The 15,090-nt window shown below is 34.9% G+C and overlaps 1 protein-coding gene and 1 long non-coding RNA gene across 2 annotated transcripts in view; one reads left to right on the top strand and one right to left on the bottom strand.

Annotated features, from left to right (window-relative positions):
• The window catches only part of LOC125273602 (ubiquinol-cytochrome-c reductase complex assembly factor 1), a 27,331-nt gene extending 24,346 nt beyond the window's left edge, over positions 1-2,985 (top strand). The window contains exon 9 of the mRNA XM_048199118.1: positions 2,332-2,985. Within this exon, the coding sequence (XP_048055075.1) occupies positions 2,332-2,466 (135 nt within the window). The 3' untranslated portion in view covers positions 2,467-2,985. The remainder of the gene's footprint in view (positions 1-2,331) is intronic.
• LOC125273603 overlaps positions 1-15,090 on the bottom strand; it is a 17,241-nt gene extending 2,151 nt beyond the window's left edge. Inside the window, exons 1-2 of the long non-coding RNA XR_007186107.1 lie at positions 14,396-15,090; positions 12,030-12,093 (exon numbers count right to left, since the gene is read on the bottom strand). This is a non-coding gene — a long non-coding RNA (uncharacterized LOC125273603). The remainder of the gene's footprint in view (positions 1-12,029; positions 12,094-14,395) is intronic.

Genomic DNA, 15,090 nt, shown 5'->3' with positions numbered 1-15,090 from the left:
TACGAGAAAAAAGTTGTTAAATTATGAGAACAAACTCGTTAAATTATGAGAAAAATTACATTAAATTTCGAGAAAAAAGTTGAGATAAAATGTTGAGAATAAAGTCGTTAAATTATGAGAAAAATGACATTAAATTTCGAGAAAAAAGTCGAGATAAAATGTTGAGAATAAAGTCATTAAATTACGAGAAAAAAGTCGTTAAATTACGAGAACAAATTCGTTAAATTATGAGAAAAAAGACATTAAATTTCGAGAAAAAAGTTTAGATAAAATGTTTAGAATAAAGTCATTAAATTACGAGAAAAAAGTCGTTAAATTACGAGAACAAACTCGTTAAATTTCTAGAAAAATGTCAAGATAAAATGTTGAGAATAAACTCATTAAATTATGAGAATAAAGGCATTAAATTACGAGAAAAAAGTCGTTAAATTACGAGAACAAATTTGTTAAATTGCAAGAATAAATTCATTAATTTAATGACTTTATTCTCAACATTTTATCTCGACTTTTTTCTAGAAATTTAACGAGTTTATTTCTCGTAATTTAACGAGTTTATTCTCAACATTTTATCTCGACTTTTTTCTCGAAATTTAACAACTTTAATCTCAAGATGGTTTTATTTTTTTATTATTGCTTGGCCCTAATCCTCTTCTGTAGAAATGACATTCAATGCACCTGTTGACTATTTTTCTTGTCATGTATTTAATCATTGAGGATTTCTTAAAAAAAAAAAAAACTCAGTCTTGTGTCTTGTCTAGTGAGCTACCCGTCTCCTCACACACAGTGACCTTTTCGAGTCTTTTCGACCGCCAAAATGGACTTAAAACCCCCGTAAGATATATTCCAGCTGTTCTGAAGCCATGTGATGGCTCTGTGTGAGGGTTGAAAATCAAATGGTATCAGTCAGTATCGTTCAAAAGTGTGGTGTCTGTAAGATTTTTGAAAGAAGTCTCTTCTGCTCACCAAAAATACAATAAAAACTGTAATATTGTGAAACAATATTGCAATTTAAAATAACTTCTATTTGAATATATTTAAAAATGTAATTTATTCCTGTGATCAAAGCTGAATTTTCAGCATCATTACTCCAGTCTTCAGTGTCACATGATCCTTCAGAAATCATTCTGATATGATTATTTGATGCTCAAGAAACATTTCTGATTATTATCAATGTTGAAAACAAATGTGATGCTTCATATTTTTGAGGAAACGGTGATGCATCTTTTTTTCAGGATTCTTTGATGAATGGAATTTTCAAAAGTTTATTTATTTGTAACATTATAAATGTCTTTGCATCCTTGCTGAATAAAAGTATTAAAAAAAAGAAATCTTACCAACCTTAAACTTTTGAACAATAGTGTCTATGTGTGGATTTTGCAGTGGATTTGAGCATGTCTCATCCAGTCATGTTTTATAGCTGTACCTGTCTGTTGTTGAGTTTTCATCAGTTTGTAATTAGTTCCCAGGACGCTGCTCTGGTCCTGCATTCATTAGAACAGCTGTCTTCATTGTAGTCGAGTTTTAATTAGTTTTCCTGCTTTAAACACTATAGGAGGTGAATTCATAGAGGTCTGTCTTTTTACAGCGCTATTATTGAAATGATGTAAATTGAGCCTGGATTTGATCAGGCTTGCTGTGAGGTTCAGCCCCAGTTTGGATCACACTTGTCTTTCGTGAATTCCTTGTTGTAGGGTTGACCGGGGCTAGAAGCCAGACTTAGTAGATTTATTTACTGTAGATTTATTCTATTCTATTCTATTCTATTTTATTTTTATTTATTTATTTATCTTTTTTATTTTATTTATTTTATTATATTCTTATTTTATTTTATTCTATTTTAATTTATTATTCTATTTTTTATTTTATTTTATTTTATTTTATTCAGTGTCTACATTTTGCTTCATATCCGAAGGTCTTGGCAAGGAAAAAAAAGCTATTTTCATTGCTGCAATGAAAATTGATGAGGTTCACACTCCACAGGTTTTGTGGCATGTTTTTACAATAGAAAACCGCTATTTATTGCCACAGATTTGATAAGAATCGTTTGAAAAAAAAAAAAAATCTTCCAAAGCATATTTGTGTCTTAAAAGTATGTTCAAGTTGTTTAATGGCTTCTCAACACACCTTAAACCATAAAACAATTATGAAACAGCAAATATGTAAAATATAAAATACAAAACATTGTTTTGTGAAACATATGTGACTTGCCCCAACCAGACTTTTCTGAAAAAATAGCCTTTGCCTTCAACTTTTTGGTCAAAATATACTTCCATTGTATACTAGCCCAGGTCTCACCTGCAGATAACACAGATGTTGTTTTCTCCACCACAGATGCAGTTCATTGATGCTCTGGATGGGGAGGACCTGCTTTTAACAGGAGAAGTCAAATGGCGCCCCCTGGTGGAGGAGAATGCCCAGAGCATCCTGAAGGTTCCCACCCCCACCTACAATGACGCCGGTCTCTAAGAGCTGCCAATCAGGACACCATCTGCCAATCAGGAAGCAGCGCTCACCTGATTAGTCACACCCTCTTTATGTCAGAGTCTTTCTCTCCCTCTTCTTCCCTGGCTTTTCTTTTCACCTTCCCCACTGGTTAGTCAGCTTCCCACATCAACACAGTGTTGGGAACACAACAAACAAATGCGCACACGCACACACACACATTTGTTTCCACGTGTATTGAGAGTATTAAGGACTCATCAGAATGGTTTTGCACTCTCCTTTTCTAAATCTATAGAGTATTCTTGTATTTATATATGTCTTTCCATACGGCTGCAATGTTGCAATATTTATAGGAATATTTCCTGGCTCTTTCACTTTATCTCTCCACAACGTTTACAGTGCGAATAGTTTTTTTTTTTACTCTCAATGTGTTGGAGGAAAATGTATTGAGTGTGTGTGAATGTGAGTGTATTTTTTATTTGTCAGGGTCGTCCACCAATAAAAGCGCTTCTCGAGTAATGACCTCTTCTGACCTCACAGGAATTTCACTGTTTGTGTCTTATTTCTGTTTCATTACAACTATTTCTTGCTTTTTTGAGCAAGAAAACGTTTATGACATTCATCTCGCTGTAAATGGAAGGTCGAGTGTTGCGCATCGCATTGTGGGATACTGTATTTTACACAGTGTGCACACAGTATGCATACTATTTCTGCAGTGTACAGTAGCCACTCTTTCTCTGTGAGTTAGTAACAGAAGTGTACTAGCTGATAGTTGTTGGTCAGCTGTAGGGCCGCAGATGGCCAGTGGTTGCTGTAGCAACAGCAGGTGTTCTGTTACGACCTGTTGGCTTTCCATCTGATTTGCGGCACTACAGGGTGTTCATCCAAAAAATCTGGTTCCCATCATTGTGGTTATGTTTTTATGTTATGTTATTAATGTGACTGACGCTTCAATTTTTACCGGTTTTGCATCAGCTTGATTAACTGTGTCACCTTGAAGGAAACGACAGAGCAAAAACATCACCTGCTTAAAGGAATGTTCTGGGTTCGTTACAATAGAATGCTGTTGATTACCACAGAAAATTCTTTGAAAGACAAGGTGACAGTACTGAAAGCAATAATACACAGCTTGTCATTGCATTTACAGTAACTCATTTGAAGAATGAAGCTACTGTCATGTAAATCCAAACAGTAACTTCAGATCCATATGCACAATTATACCGGTGAAGACATTCACATCAGCAATGCCGATAACAATATTCCCACTTCACAGATCAAACAACATTCATGTTTGTTCCTTTTAAAGGTGCTAAAGAGGATGTTTTGTTTTATACATTTTTGCAATATTACTTGAAACTGTCTTTACTAACTGATAAAAGACTATATATTAGGTGCACTGAAAGGAATAATATGAATATACATCATCTGTGCACGAGGTAGGGCCTTAAAAACATCAGCCAATCGTTTATGCGATCATCGCGTAAACGATTGGCCCCCAGGGTTGTCAATCACTGCCATTACGTTCCTTGTGAAAAACGTGCGCGGATTGGCCCTCTGGCTTGTCAATCACTGCCATGACGTTCCTTGTGAGAGACGTGCACGGCTGCGCGCTCCAGTAACTTTCCACACTGTACAGGCGCCGCATGCAATGTTTTTGTCAGGAGACAGGAGTAACAACTGCAGATTATGAATTACCTGCGGTGAGTCCGACATAATGAATCCACTAACACGACACAGCGAATGCCGGTGGTAAACACTCGTGTTCCGATACTCGTGCACGAGTTTTGGGAGGCGTTCCCTCGAAATGAGCTGTGAAGGAGGGGGGTTGTTCTTACGCATGTGCTCATTTCAAAAACCCACTAACACTAACTTTGGTTTCTAAGTCGACGAAAAGATCCTCTTTAGCACCTTTAAACAGTGCTAGTCATTCATTGGAGATGCAGTTTTCTTTTGAGACCACAGAGGGCGCTAAAAGTCTGCTGTGCTGTAGTGCTTTGTGTACAACACACTGAAAACAGTCTTCACCAGTTCAGTGAAGTTTGGAGGGATTATATAATCTTTCATGCCAATGTGGAAAATCCTCATCTTCCCATATGTTAGCCAGAATGTCACAGTAATTTCTGCAGAAATCTGTCAGCTCTTGAACTCACACTGCTGCTGTCCTGATCAGTGTTTGCAGATCTTCAGTTGGTCAGGAGTGTTGACAGATGAATGTGTCATCAAGTGTCATGTGCTTGACACCCATCATACTTGTGTTTGTAATATTTTGCATCTATCTCTCTGTCTGTCTGACTGTCTTTCATTCTGTCTGTCTTGTTGTTCTATCTATCTATCGTTCTATAGATGAAACCTATCGAATTTTCCAAGTTTCAGGTGCCCAGTTTGTCTGAATCTTGTAGACTCAGTGTTTCAGTGGTAGATCATGTTGAAGTTTCTGTGCTGTCACTGGGACAGTGGTAAAACAGATGAGTCAGTGGAGGGTGATAAACACACATAAGGATGTTGTTCAACCTCTCTGAGCTTGTCGTCCTGCTCACATGATGCCGCCGTCACTCTTCCGTTGCCCAAGGGTTGCTCAGAGTCTTCTGTTTGCTAAACTGAGACCAGCTTTAGTGTTTGCTAACAATCAAGTAAGTCTAATTAGTTACTCGAGGTCTGTAGCCATACTGATTTCCTCATGGCTTCTTTGTTTTCTCATAACTGACCTGGATAAACGCACGCTGTTGTGTGATTTATAGAGCTTATGACAGACCTAAGACAGGAGAAGTACATGCAGTTTAACAAGATTGTTCTCGGTGCTGTCATTCCCTGGCAAGCCTTTTCTTAATCACTTGACATCCAGTTGCTTTGTACTGAATTGTTGTTTTGTAACATCCCTGAGTTTCAGCAGAATTCCCTAATGAACTTCACGCACAGCCTTTTGTTTCGTGTAAGGAAGTGGTTTCGAATTATTTGACACTCCCGTGGGTATTTCTCTTCTAAACACACGACACATTTGCCCTACTTGTTGCCTGATAGGCCTTAAAATAGTGTGGGGTTTTCTTAGTGTCATTAGTATTGTTTGTTAAGGTGCTTACCCACCTTCAGGTCTTTTCTGTAAGACTCCATAAAGTATTAGTCCACTTTCAAATAAAATTTTCCTGATAATTTACTCACCCCCATGTCATTCAAGATGTTCATGTCTTTCTTTCTTCAGTCGAAAAGAAATCAAGGTTTTTGATGAAAACATTCCAGGATTTTTCTCCTTATAGTGGACTTCAATGGCCTCCAGATGGTTGAAGGTCAAAATGTCAGTTTCAGTGCAGCTTCAAAGAGCTTTAAACAATAACAGATGAGGAATAAGAGTCTTATCTAGAGAAATGATCAGGCGTTTTCTAAAAAAAAAAATACAACTTTATATGCTTTATAAACACAATATATCACCTTGCATGTGCTTCTGCTTTCCGCATTCTTCAAAATGCTTACGCTGTATGTCCTACGCCTTCCCTATTCAACTTACGGGAAAAAACTAAACTGGTGCTGTGTTCGTTCCGTAAGTTGAATAGGGAAGGCGTAGGACATACAGCGTAAGCGTTTTGAAGAATGCGGAAGCACATGCAAGGTGATATATTGTGTTTATAAAGCATATAAAGTTGTATTTTTTTTAGAAAATGACCCATCGTTTTGCTAGATATGACCCTTGTAGATCGTGTAGAGCTCTTTGAAGCTGCACTGAAACTGACATTTGGACCTTCAACCCATTGGTAACTGTTGAAGTCCACTTTATGGAGAAAAATCCTGGAATTTTTTTTCTCAAAAACCTTAATTTCTTTTCGACTGAAGAAAGACATAAACATCTTGGATGACATGGGGATGGGTAAATTATCAGGAAATTTTAATTCTGAAGTGAACCAATCCTTTAAATTATAATATTTCACTATATATCATGACATACACTACCGTTCAAAAGTTTGGGGTCAGTAAGATTTTTTAATGTTTTAAAAGAAGTATCTTCTGCTCACCAAGCCTGCATTTATTTGATTAAAAATACAAACAAAAACAGTAATATTGTAAAATATTATTCCAATTTAAAACAGCTGTTTTCTATGTCAATATACAGTAAAGTGTAATTTGCTCCTGTGATCAAAGATGAATTTTCAGCATCATTACTCCAGTCTTCAGTGTCACATGATCCTTCAGAAATCAATCTAATATGATGATTTGATGCTCAAGAAACATTTATGATTATTAGCAATGTTGATAACAGTTATTTACATTTTTATTTCATGATGCTATGATAAATAGAAATTTCAAAAGAACAGCATTTGTCTGAAATCTAAATCTTTTGTAACATTAAACACTACCGTTCAAAAGTTTGGGGTCAGTAAGAATTTTAATTTTATTTTTGGGGGATAGAAATAAAATTAATCAATACTTTTATTCATCAAGGATGAGTTAAACTGATCAAAAGTTACAGTAAAGACAATTATAATGTTAGAAAATATTCTATTTTAAATAAATGCTGTTCTTTTGAACTTTCTATTCATCGTGATTCATCTGTTTTCAAAATTGATAAAAATAAGAAATGTTTCTTGAGCAGCAAATCAGCATATTGGAATGATCTCTGAAGGTTCATGTGACACTGAAGACTGGAGTAATGATGCTGAAAATTCAGCTTTGATCACAGGAATAAATTACATTTTACTGTATATTGCCATAGAAAACAGCTGTTTTAAATTGGAATAATATTTCACAATATTACTGTTTTTGTTTGTATTTTTAATCAAATAAATGCAGGCTTGGTGAGCAGACGATACTTCTTTTAAAACATTAAAAAATCTTACTGACCCCAAACTTTTGAACAGTAGTGTGTATATATATAATATGTAGTTCGGTGTTTATGTTAAACAATAAAGTAGAATTAAACTATTGTGCTTGTTTGTTGATGATCCAGAACAGAATGTCACACTTTGCTTTCAGTGTAGTCAATCGTGTCAACATGAACAATGTGCTCATTAACATTTCCTGTTAATCCACTCAGCAGCCATTAGGCATGTTACCAGCTTTTCTCCTGTATTTTACAGAGCCGAGAATCAGAAGGGCAGAAGGCTTAGGGGTGAGAAAGTGCACACAAGTAGATCAGCAAGATGCTGCATGCAAGAGCTCCTGTTTTTACATGAATGATTTCCTGTAGGTGGATTCTCCAAATGCCATGCACTGTGGGAAGAGAAGTATTGAGCTCTGAAGCTTACCAAGCAAAAACGGCCAGTTACACCCATCTAAAATGCTGCCAGAATCTATGGCCTACATTTGAGGTGCAATCTGATTGGCTGCTGCTGATTTGAATTGAAGCAAAATGCACTGTTGTTAGGTATGAATAACGCCTCCCTCTCCTACACTGAAAAAGAAATTCACTCAGAAATTAAAGTGTGATTGTTTTATTGTATAACGGTGATGTAGTGAGAATCAGAAATCAGAATGTTTGTAATGAAGCTGCTAATGTCAGATACTGTGGCCTCAGAGAATTTGGATACTTGAGCATCACTTAAAAATGCCCGATCGTCATCGTGTTAGATAACATCAGCTATTTTCATAATAGCATACTGTAGCTTTTCCTGTAACAAGGCCTTTTTCCAACAAGTAGAGGTGTAGGGTTGCAAAACGCTTCTTTATTGTCCTTTTATTGTGTTTGTAATGCATACCTGCATCATAAAGGTATGTATTCATAATGTACTTTATAATGCATTATCTTTTCATAAATATAACCCATAAAGCATTTCGTTTTGGTTGAATGTGTTCTTTCTTTCAAATGCCATTTGAAAGAAATGTGATATTTTGTATCTAATGCAATGACATTTAGACTTTTTAAGTGTGCCGTACTTTCTAAATATTGGGCTCACTGTATGTGTTTGTGGTGAAATGATTTTAAAGGGTAGATGAGAAAGATAAAGCTACTGTAGTATCTTCAAAAGCTGTGTCCTTCTTTCAACAGTCTGCCTGTATTTGTGTTTTTGTTTGTTCACCTGATAATGAAGGCTAGTTGGGTGGTTGAGCAAGACTCTGGTGTCTTTGAAGGTTATCTGCTGAGATAAAGCGCTCCCGGTCAACAGTTACAGGAGCGACGCGCTTCACCGACGCTCTTCCTGTGATGACCTTTCCTCAGCCGCACTCGTGAAGGACCTTTGAATCTGCTTTATGGTGGATCACTCACAGCCCTTGAAGTAATGAACAGTTACTTCTCTGAAACAAATGTCTCACAGGGCAGAAATCTGCTTGGCTTGTGGTGCTTTATGGTAAGTGATCCACATGATCGGATTACTAATAGGAAATATAAGTTGAGTTGTACAATTTAGCAGCATGTTTCACTCAGAAGTGAAAAGCATTTCAATAGTGCACTTTAGACATTCTACTAACTATATGTAACTTTGCAACTAAATATAAAATAACTCATTAGAGTATTAGTAGACTGTGCTTAATATCTGCTAACATTTTATTTTGATGCTTCCCAACAGACATTCTTGTACTGACGTATTTTATTAGCCCAAACCCTAACCTATAACAGTCCACTAATACTCTAATGAGAGATAGATGACATGTAGTTGCAAAGTTACTTATAGTTAGTAGAGTGTCTAAAGTGGACATTAAGTGGAACCTTATAAATTATCATGACATTGATTGTGATTTATGAATTTAAGTTCAGCCTAAAGTATTGACTAAATATTAAGATTTAAGACTAAAAATATTAAGACTAAATAGTAATATATATATATATATATATATATATATATATATATATATATATATATATATATATATATATATATATATATATATATATATATATATATATATATATATATATATACACAGTACAGTCCAAAAGTTTGGAACCACTAAGATTTTTAATGTTTTTAAAAGAAGTTTCGTCTGCTCACCAAGGCTACATTTATTCAATTAAAAATACAGTAAAAAACAGTAATATTGTGAAATATTATTACAATATAAAATAACTGTTTTCTATTTGAATATATTTCACAAAGTAATTTATTCCTGTGATGGCAAAGCTGAATTTTCAGGATCATTACTCCAGTCTTCAGTGTCACATGATCCTTCAGAAATCATTCTAATATGCTGATCTGCTGCTCAAGAAACATACAATTGTACAAAATATTTGTGTACAATATTTTTTTTCAGGATTATTTGATGAATAGAAAGCTCAAAAGAACAGTGTTTATCTGAAATCTAATCTTTTGTAACATTATAAATGTCTTTACTGCCACTTTTGATTGATTTAATGCATCCTTGCTGAATAAAAGTATTCATTTCTTTAATTTCTTTAAAAAAAAATAAAAATAAAAATTCTTACTGACCCCAAACTTTTGAACGGTAGTGTATAATGCTACAGAAGCTTTGTATTTCAGATAAATGCTGTTCTTTTGAACTTTCTATTCATCAAGGAATCCTGAAAAAAAAAGTACACAACTGTTTTCAACATTGAAAATAATCATAAATGTTTATTGAGCAGCAAATCAGCATATTAGAATGATTTCTGAAGGATCATGTGACACTGAAGACTGGAGTAACGATGCTGAAAATTCAGCTTTGCATCACAGGAATAAATTACTTTGTCAAATATATTTAAATAGTACACAGTTATTTTAAATTGTAATAATATTTCACAATATTACTGTTTTTACTGTATTTTTAATTAAATAAATGTAGCCTTGGTGAGCAGACGAAACTTCTTTTAAAAATATTAAAAATCTTAGTGGTTCCAAACTTTTGGACTGTACTGTATATATACATACGGAGCCCTCAATGTGACATGTGGACAGAAATATATATATGTCATTGCCACAAATTAAGAATTTGTTATTTCGTTTTAGTTAATCGTGGCCATGATTTACCAGTTCCTTCCTTTGTTTCAAGTAAATCATGCGCATATTATATTAATTCTTTCTGTCGATTTAGTAAATCGTGGCCATGTTGTACTATTTCGTCCCCTCGTTTTGATTTAACTAAAACAATGGAACAAGTCGTGGGAATGATTTGTTAATTCGTGGCCACTTTATACCATAGTATGCAACACTGATAATAATAAGAAATGTTTATTGAGCAGCAAATCAGCATATTAGAATGATTTCTGAAGGATCATGTGACACTGAAGACTGGAGTAATGATGCTGAAAATTCAGCTTTGCATCACAGGAATAAATTATGTTTGAAAATGCATTCAAGTGGAAAACGGTTATTTTAAATTGTAATAATATTTTACAATATTATATTTTTTTTTTCTGTATTTTTAATCAAATAAATGTAACCTCATAAGAGACTTCTTTAAAAAAAAAAAAAAATCATACCAAATCCAAACTTTTGAACAGTAGTGTACATGTAAATAATCTTGAACTTGGTTGTCAGAGGAAACATAATGGGCAGGTGCGTCTCCTCAGACCTGTATTATGCACCCATGATCCTGCTGAAACAAGTACTTGCTCTTGCTGAAGGCTGTTTTCTGCCTTGTAGCATTAGAGCTTCGCCGTTATGATTTCAACATCAAAATGACAAGTGTAATCACCCTTCATGATAGATTAAATCAAATTCCTTTAAAAACACAAAGACCTTTAGCACAAAGAATATCCATAGAAGATTGAATCATGTGTTATATAACCAATATTATATTTATTAAAATATAATGTCTATACTGTAAATATATACAGTATAGAAGGTGAACCAAGATGAGAATTGTTATTAGTTCCTTTTTTAATAACAGGTTTTTTCCAATGTCTTCACCACTTTCCTTACAAATATGCAGACAGAAATTGTCATAGAAAACAAGATTTGCACAAGTTTCGGTAAAAAAGTGGTGTTTATCTGTGAGAAACTCACCAGCACAATGTAACAATGTTCTGGGTTGTTGTCAGGGTGTTGCTATGTGGTTGCAACACTCTTAAAAATAAAGGTTCCAGAAGAGCTTTTTCCAGAGAAATGCCATGTAAGAACCATTTTGGTTTCCCCAAAGAACCTTTCAGTGAACAGTTCTTCAAAGAACCAAGTGTAAAGAACATTTTAATAATATAAAGAATCTTTTGTACAATGGAAAGGTTCCATGAATGTTAAAGGTTCTTCATGGAACCATAGATGCCAATAAAGAATCTTTATTTTTAAGAGTGTTTAAAAAATCTAACCCAAAGTAAGAGCAATGACACTAATGCTTAATCAAATTAAAATAGTACGTTTAAGCAGACAGTTCCCTACAGATTTCTGTGAAGTGTAATGAAAACTCTCTGGAGATGTACAGTATCAATTTTCCTGTTGACACAGTGGGAGCTTGTATCATGTGAAATTCGCATGAGCCTCTGGACAAACCGGCTTTGTCGGTTCTCCAGAGATGATGCCGTTATTGCTGCTTAGATTAACATATAATGCATTCATATCTTGTGTATGATAGTGTGAGTGATAAAAGAGTTTTCCATCATGATTGTTAACCTTGGTCAATCCAGATACAGCTGTAAATAAATTGACTCAAGTAGTCATGTCGATAATAATACACTTACGTAATGCGATTTGCTGTCATGTGTTGGTATTCTGTTGAATTTCTGAGTAACATACCTTGTTGTAATGTTGGGATTTCCACTGAAAGAGCACAAACCAAGCAGGATCTGGTTTCATGGACCTGCAGGCAAAATCAAGAAGGTCTTTTGCAATTGCAATCATTCAACTATTTACAAATATGTGATGGAAAAACAAAAAGACAGTTTATGTAATATGATTTTGTGGGGTATTATGTCAAAGTGGGACCATCGAAGATTTAAAATTGGAAATAAACCAATTTTGAGATTTTGGACATTTTAAAACAAAGAATATGCAGTATGTGATATACTGTTTGGGGTCAGTCAAATTTTTAAATGTGTTGAAAGAAGGCTGCATTTATTTGATCAAAAATACAGTAAAACTGTTTATATTATAATTTAAATAATTCTAATATGCTGATTTGCTGCTGTAGCCCCTCCAGTTCACACCAGCCTATATCTGTTACACTGCTTAAGAAACATTTCTCATTATAATAAATGTTGAAAAAAGTTGCTTCATATTTTTATGGAAACCGTGATACATTTTTTTCAGGATTATTTGATGAATAGAAAGTTCAAAAGATCAGCATTTATTAGAAATAGAAATGTTTTGTAACATTGTAAATGGCTTTACTGACACTTTTAAATAATTTAAAGCATCCTTGCTGAATAAAAGTATTAAAGGGGACCTATAAACCCCCTTTTACAAGATGTAATTTAAGTCTCTGGTGTCTCCAGAATGTGTCTGTGAAGTTTCAGCTCAAAATACCCCACAGATCATTTATTAGAGCTTGTCAAATTTGCCCCTATTTGGGTGTGAGCAAAAACACGCTGTTTTTGTGTGTGTCCCTTTAAATGCAAATGAGCTGCTGCTCTCGGCCCCCTTTCCAGAAGAGGGCGGAGCTTTAACAACTCAACAACAACAAAGTTGGAGAATCTCACGCAGCCAAAATGAGGATTGTCAGTAACGGTGTTCAGCCTTACATTGTTCAAACCGGAGTCGGACACTGATGGAGAGACTCAGGAAGAAGTTACAACTTTTATAATGAAACTGGACGTTCCTGAATGGTTAGTGGATAAATTTATGTAGTTTCTTATGGAGTTCTGTGGAGAACTCTTCCTCTTCTCTAAAGCAGCCCAACATGGCCTTTGTTGCATATTATCAGGGGCGGGGTTTATGTAGATTTTATGGTTAGTGATGTCACTATCCCAGGAAGAAGGTCACTGTAGTCCATACCAGCCGTTTGTTGTAGTCCTTAAACAGAAAATTCTTTAAAGGTGCCCTAGAACCAGTTTTTACAAGATGTAATACAAGTCTAAGGTGTCACCTGAATGTGTCTGTGAAGTTTCAGCTCAAAATACCCCATAGATTTTTTTTAATTCCTTTTTTTTTTTACTGCCTATTTTGGGGCATCATTAACTATGCATCGATTCATGCTGCGGCCCCTTTAAATCACGCGCTCCCCGCCCCCTGAGCTCTCGACTATAATACAGTGCATTTACAAAGTTCACACAGCTAATATAACCCTCAAATGGATCTTTACAAGATGTTCGTCATTCATGCTGCATGTATGCGTCAGCTCATGTGAGTATAGTATTTATTTGGATGTTTCATTTGATTCTGAATGAGTTTGATTGTGCTCCGTGGCTAACGGGCTAATGCTACACTGTTGGAGAGATTTATAAAAAATGAAGATGTGTTTATGCATTATACAGACTGCAAGTGTTTAAAAATGAAAATAGCGACGGCTCTTGTCTCCATGAATACAATAAGAAACAATGGTAACTAACCACATTTAATAGTACATTAGCAACATGCTAATGAAACATTTAGAAAGACAATTTACAAATATCACTAAAAATATCATGTAATCATGGATCATGTCAGTTATTATTGCTCCATCTGCCATTTTTCGCTATTATTCTTGCTTGCTTACCTAGTCTGATGATTCAGCTGTGCACAGATCCAGACGTTAATACTGGCTGCCCTTGTGTAATGACTTGAACATGAGCTGGCATATGAAAATATTGGGGGCGTACATATTAATGATCCCGACTGTTATGTAACGATTCGCCTGTTTTTCAGAGGTCTTTTAAACAAATGAGATTTACACAAGAAGGAGGAAACAATGGTGTTTGAGACTCACTGTATGTCATATCCATGTACTGAACTCCTGTTATTCAACTATGCCAAGGTAAATTAAATTTTTGATTCTAGGGCACCTTTAAAAGAAAATATCTCCCTTTGCATTGAACTTTGAGCATCGTAACTTTGCAGATGTTGTTTATGCTCAAACAGCAACATTACACACTAAAGTAAAAAAAGTTAAAAAAGTGAAATCATAATCAAGCACCCCTTTAATTTCTTTCAAAAAAATAAATAAATAAATAAAACATTCTTCTCACCCACTTTTGGATCCAGTTGTATGTCTCTGTGTTTAACTCACAAAAGGGCAATATTTTCCTGCCTGAACACTTCTATTGTTTTATTCATGAGCAAAAATTCAAATTTTGCCCTTCATCACCAAAGCATGGACTGATAGTCCAGTGTACTGTCGCACATTACAGTGAAACCATTATTCAGAGGTCCATGTGACTCATGACAAGCATAAGATTGTGCCATGTATGCGGTCTGTCCACAATGAGACATCTGAATGATATGACAGTAACAGTCAAAAGTGATTTCCTCATAAAACTGCAGATTAATCTGTTTCATTAATATGTGTCATATGCACAGCTTCTCTGTTCTTTTCAATGTCTACAAGCATCTGAGATGTATAAAGCTGTGGAAAGGCAGCTTGTGTGAATGTTTTCTATGACTTTTAACAGCTTCATCTGAGAGGTTAAATATATTCAGTTCTCTGAACAAAGGAAAAGCTGTTTGGATGTTGGCTTGTGTCTGTTTCCCCTTTATATGTCATGGAAAAGTTATGATTCATACGGCCAGCCGAGCCTCAGGGTGGCTGCTACCTTAGAAAGACAGGAAGACCCAAAAATATCTCGCTGTTGGACAATGGAGACAAAAAAAAACACAACAACTGATGTCATTTAGAAGGCAGTTGAGGAGTATAATACAACACATAGAAAGTTTGTCCAGTGTT

The sequence above is a fragment of the Megalobrama amblycephala genome, linkage group LG8 (assembly GCF_018812025.1).
Source record: "Megalobrama amblycephala isolate DHTTF-2021 linkage group LG8, ASM1881202v1, whole genome shotgun sequence".
NCBI classification, from domain to species: domain Eukaryota; kingdom Metazoa; phylum Chordata; class Actinopteri; order Cypriniformes; family Xenocyprididae; genus Megalobrama; species Megalobrama amblycephala.
This window is presented reverse-complemented; position numbering and strand designations above follow the sequence as displayed.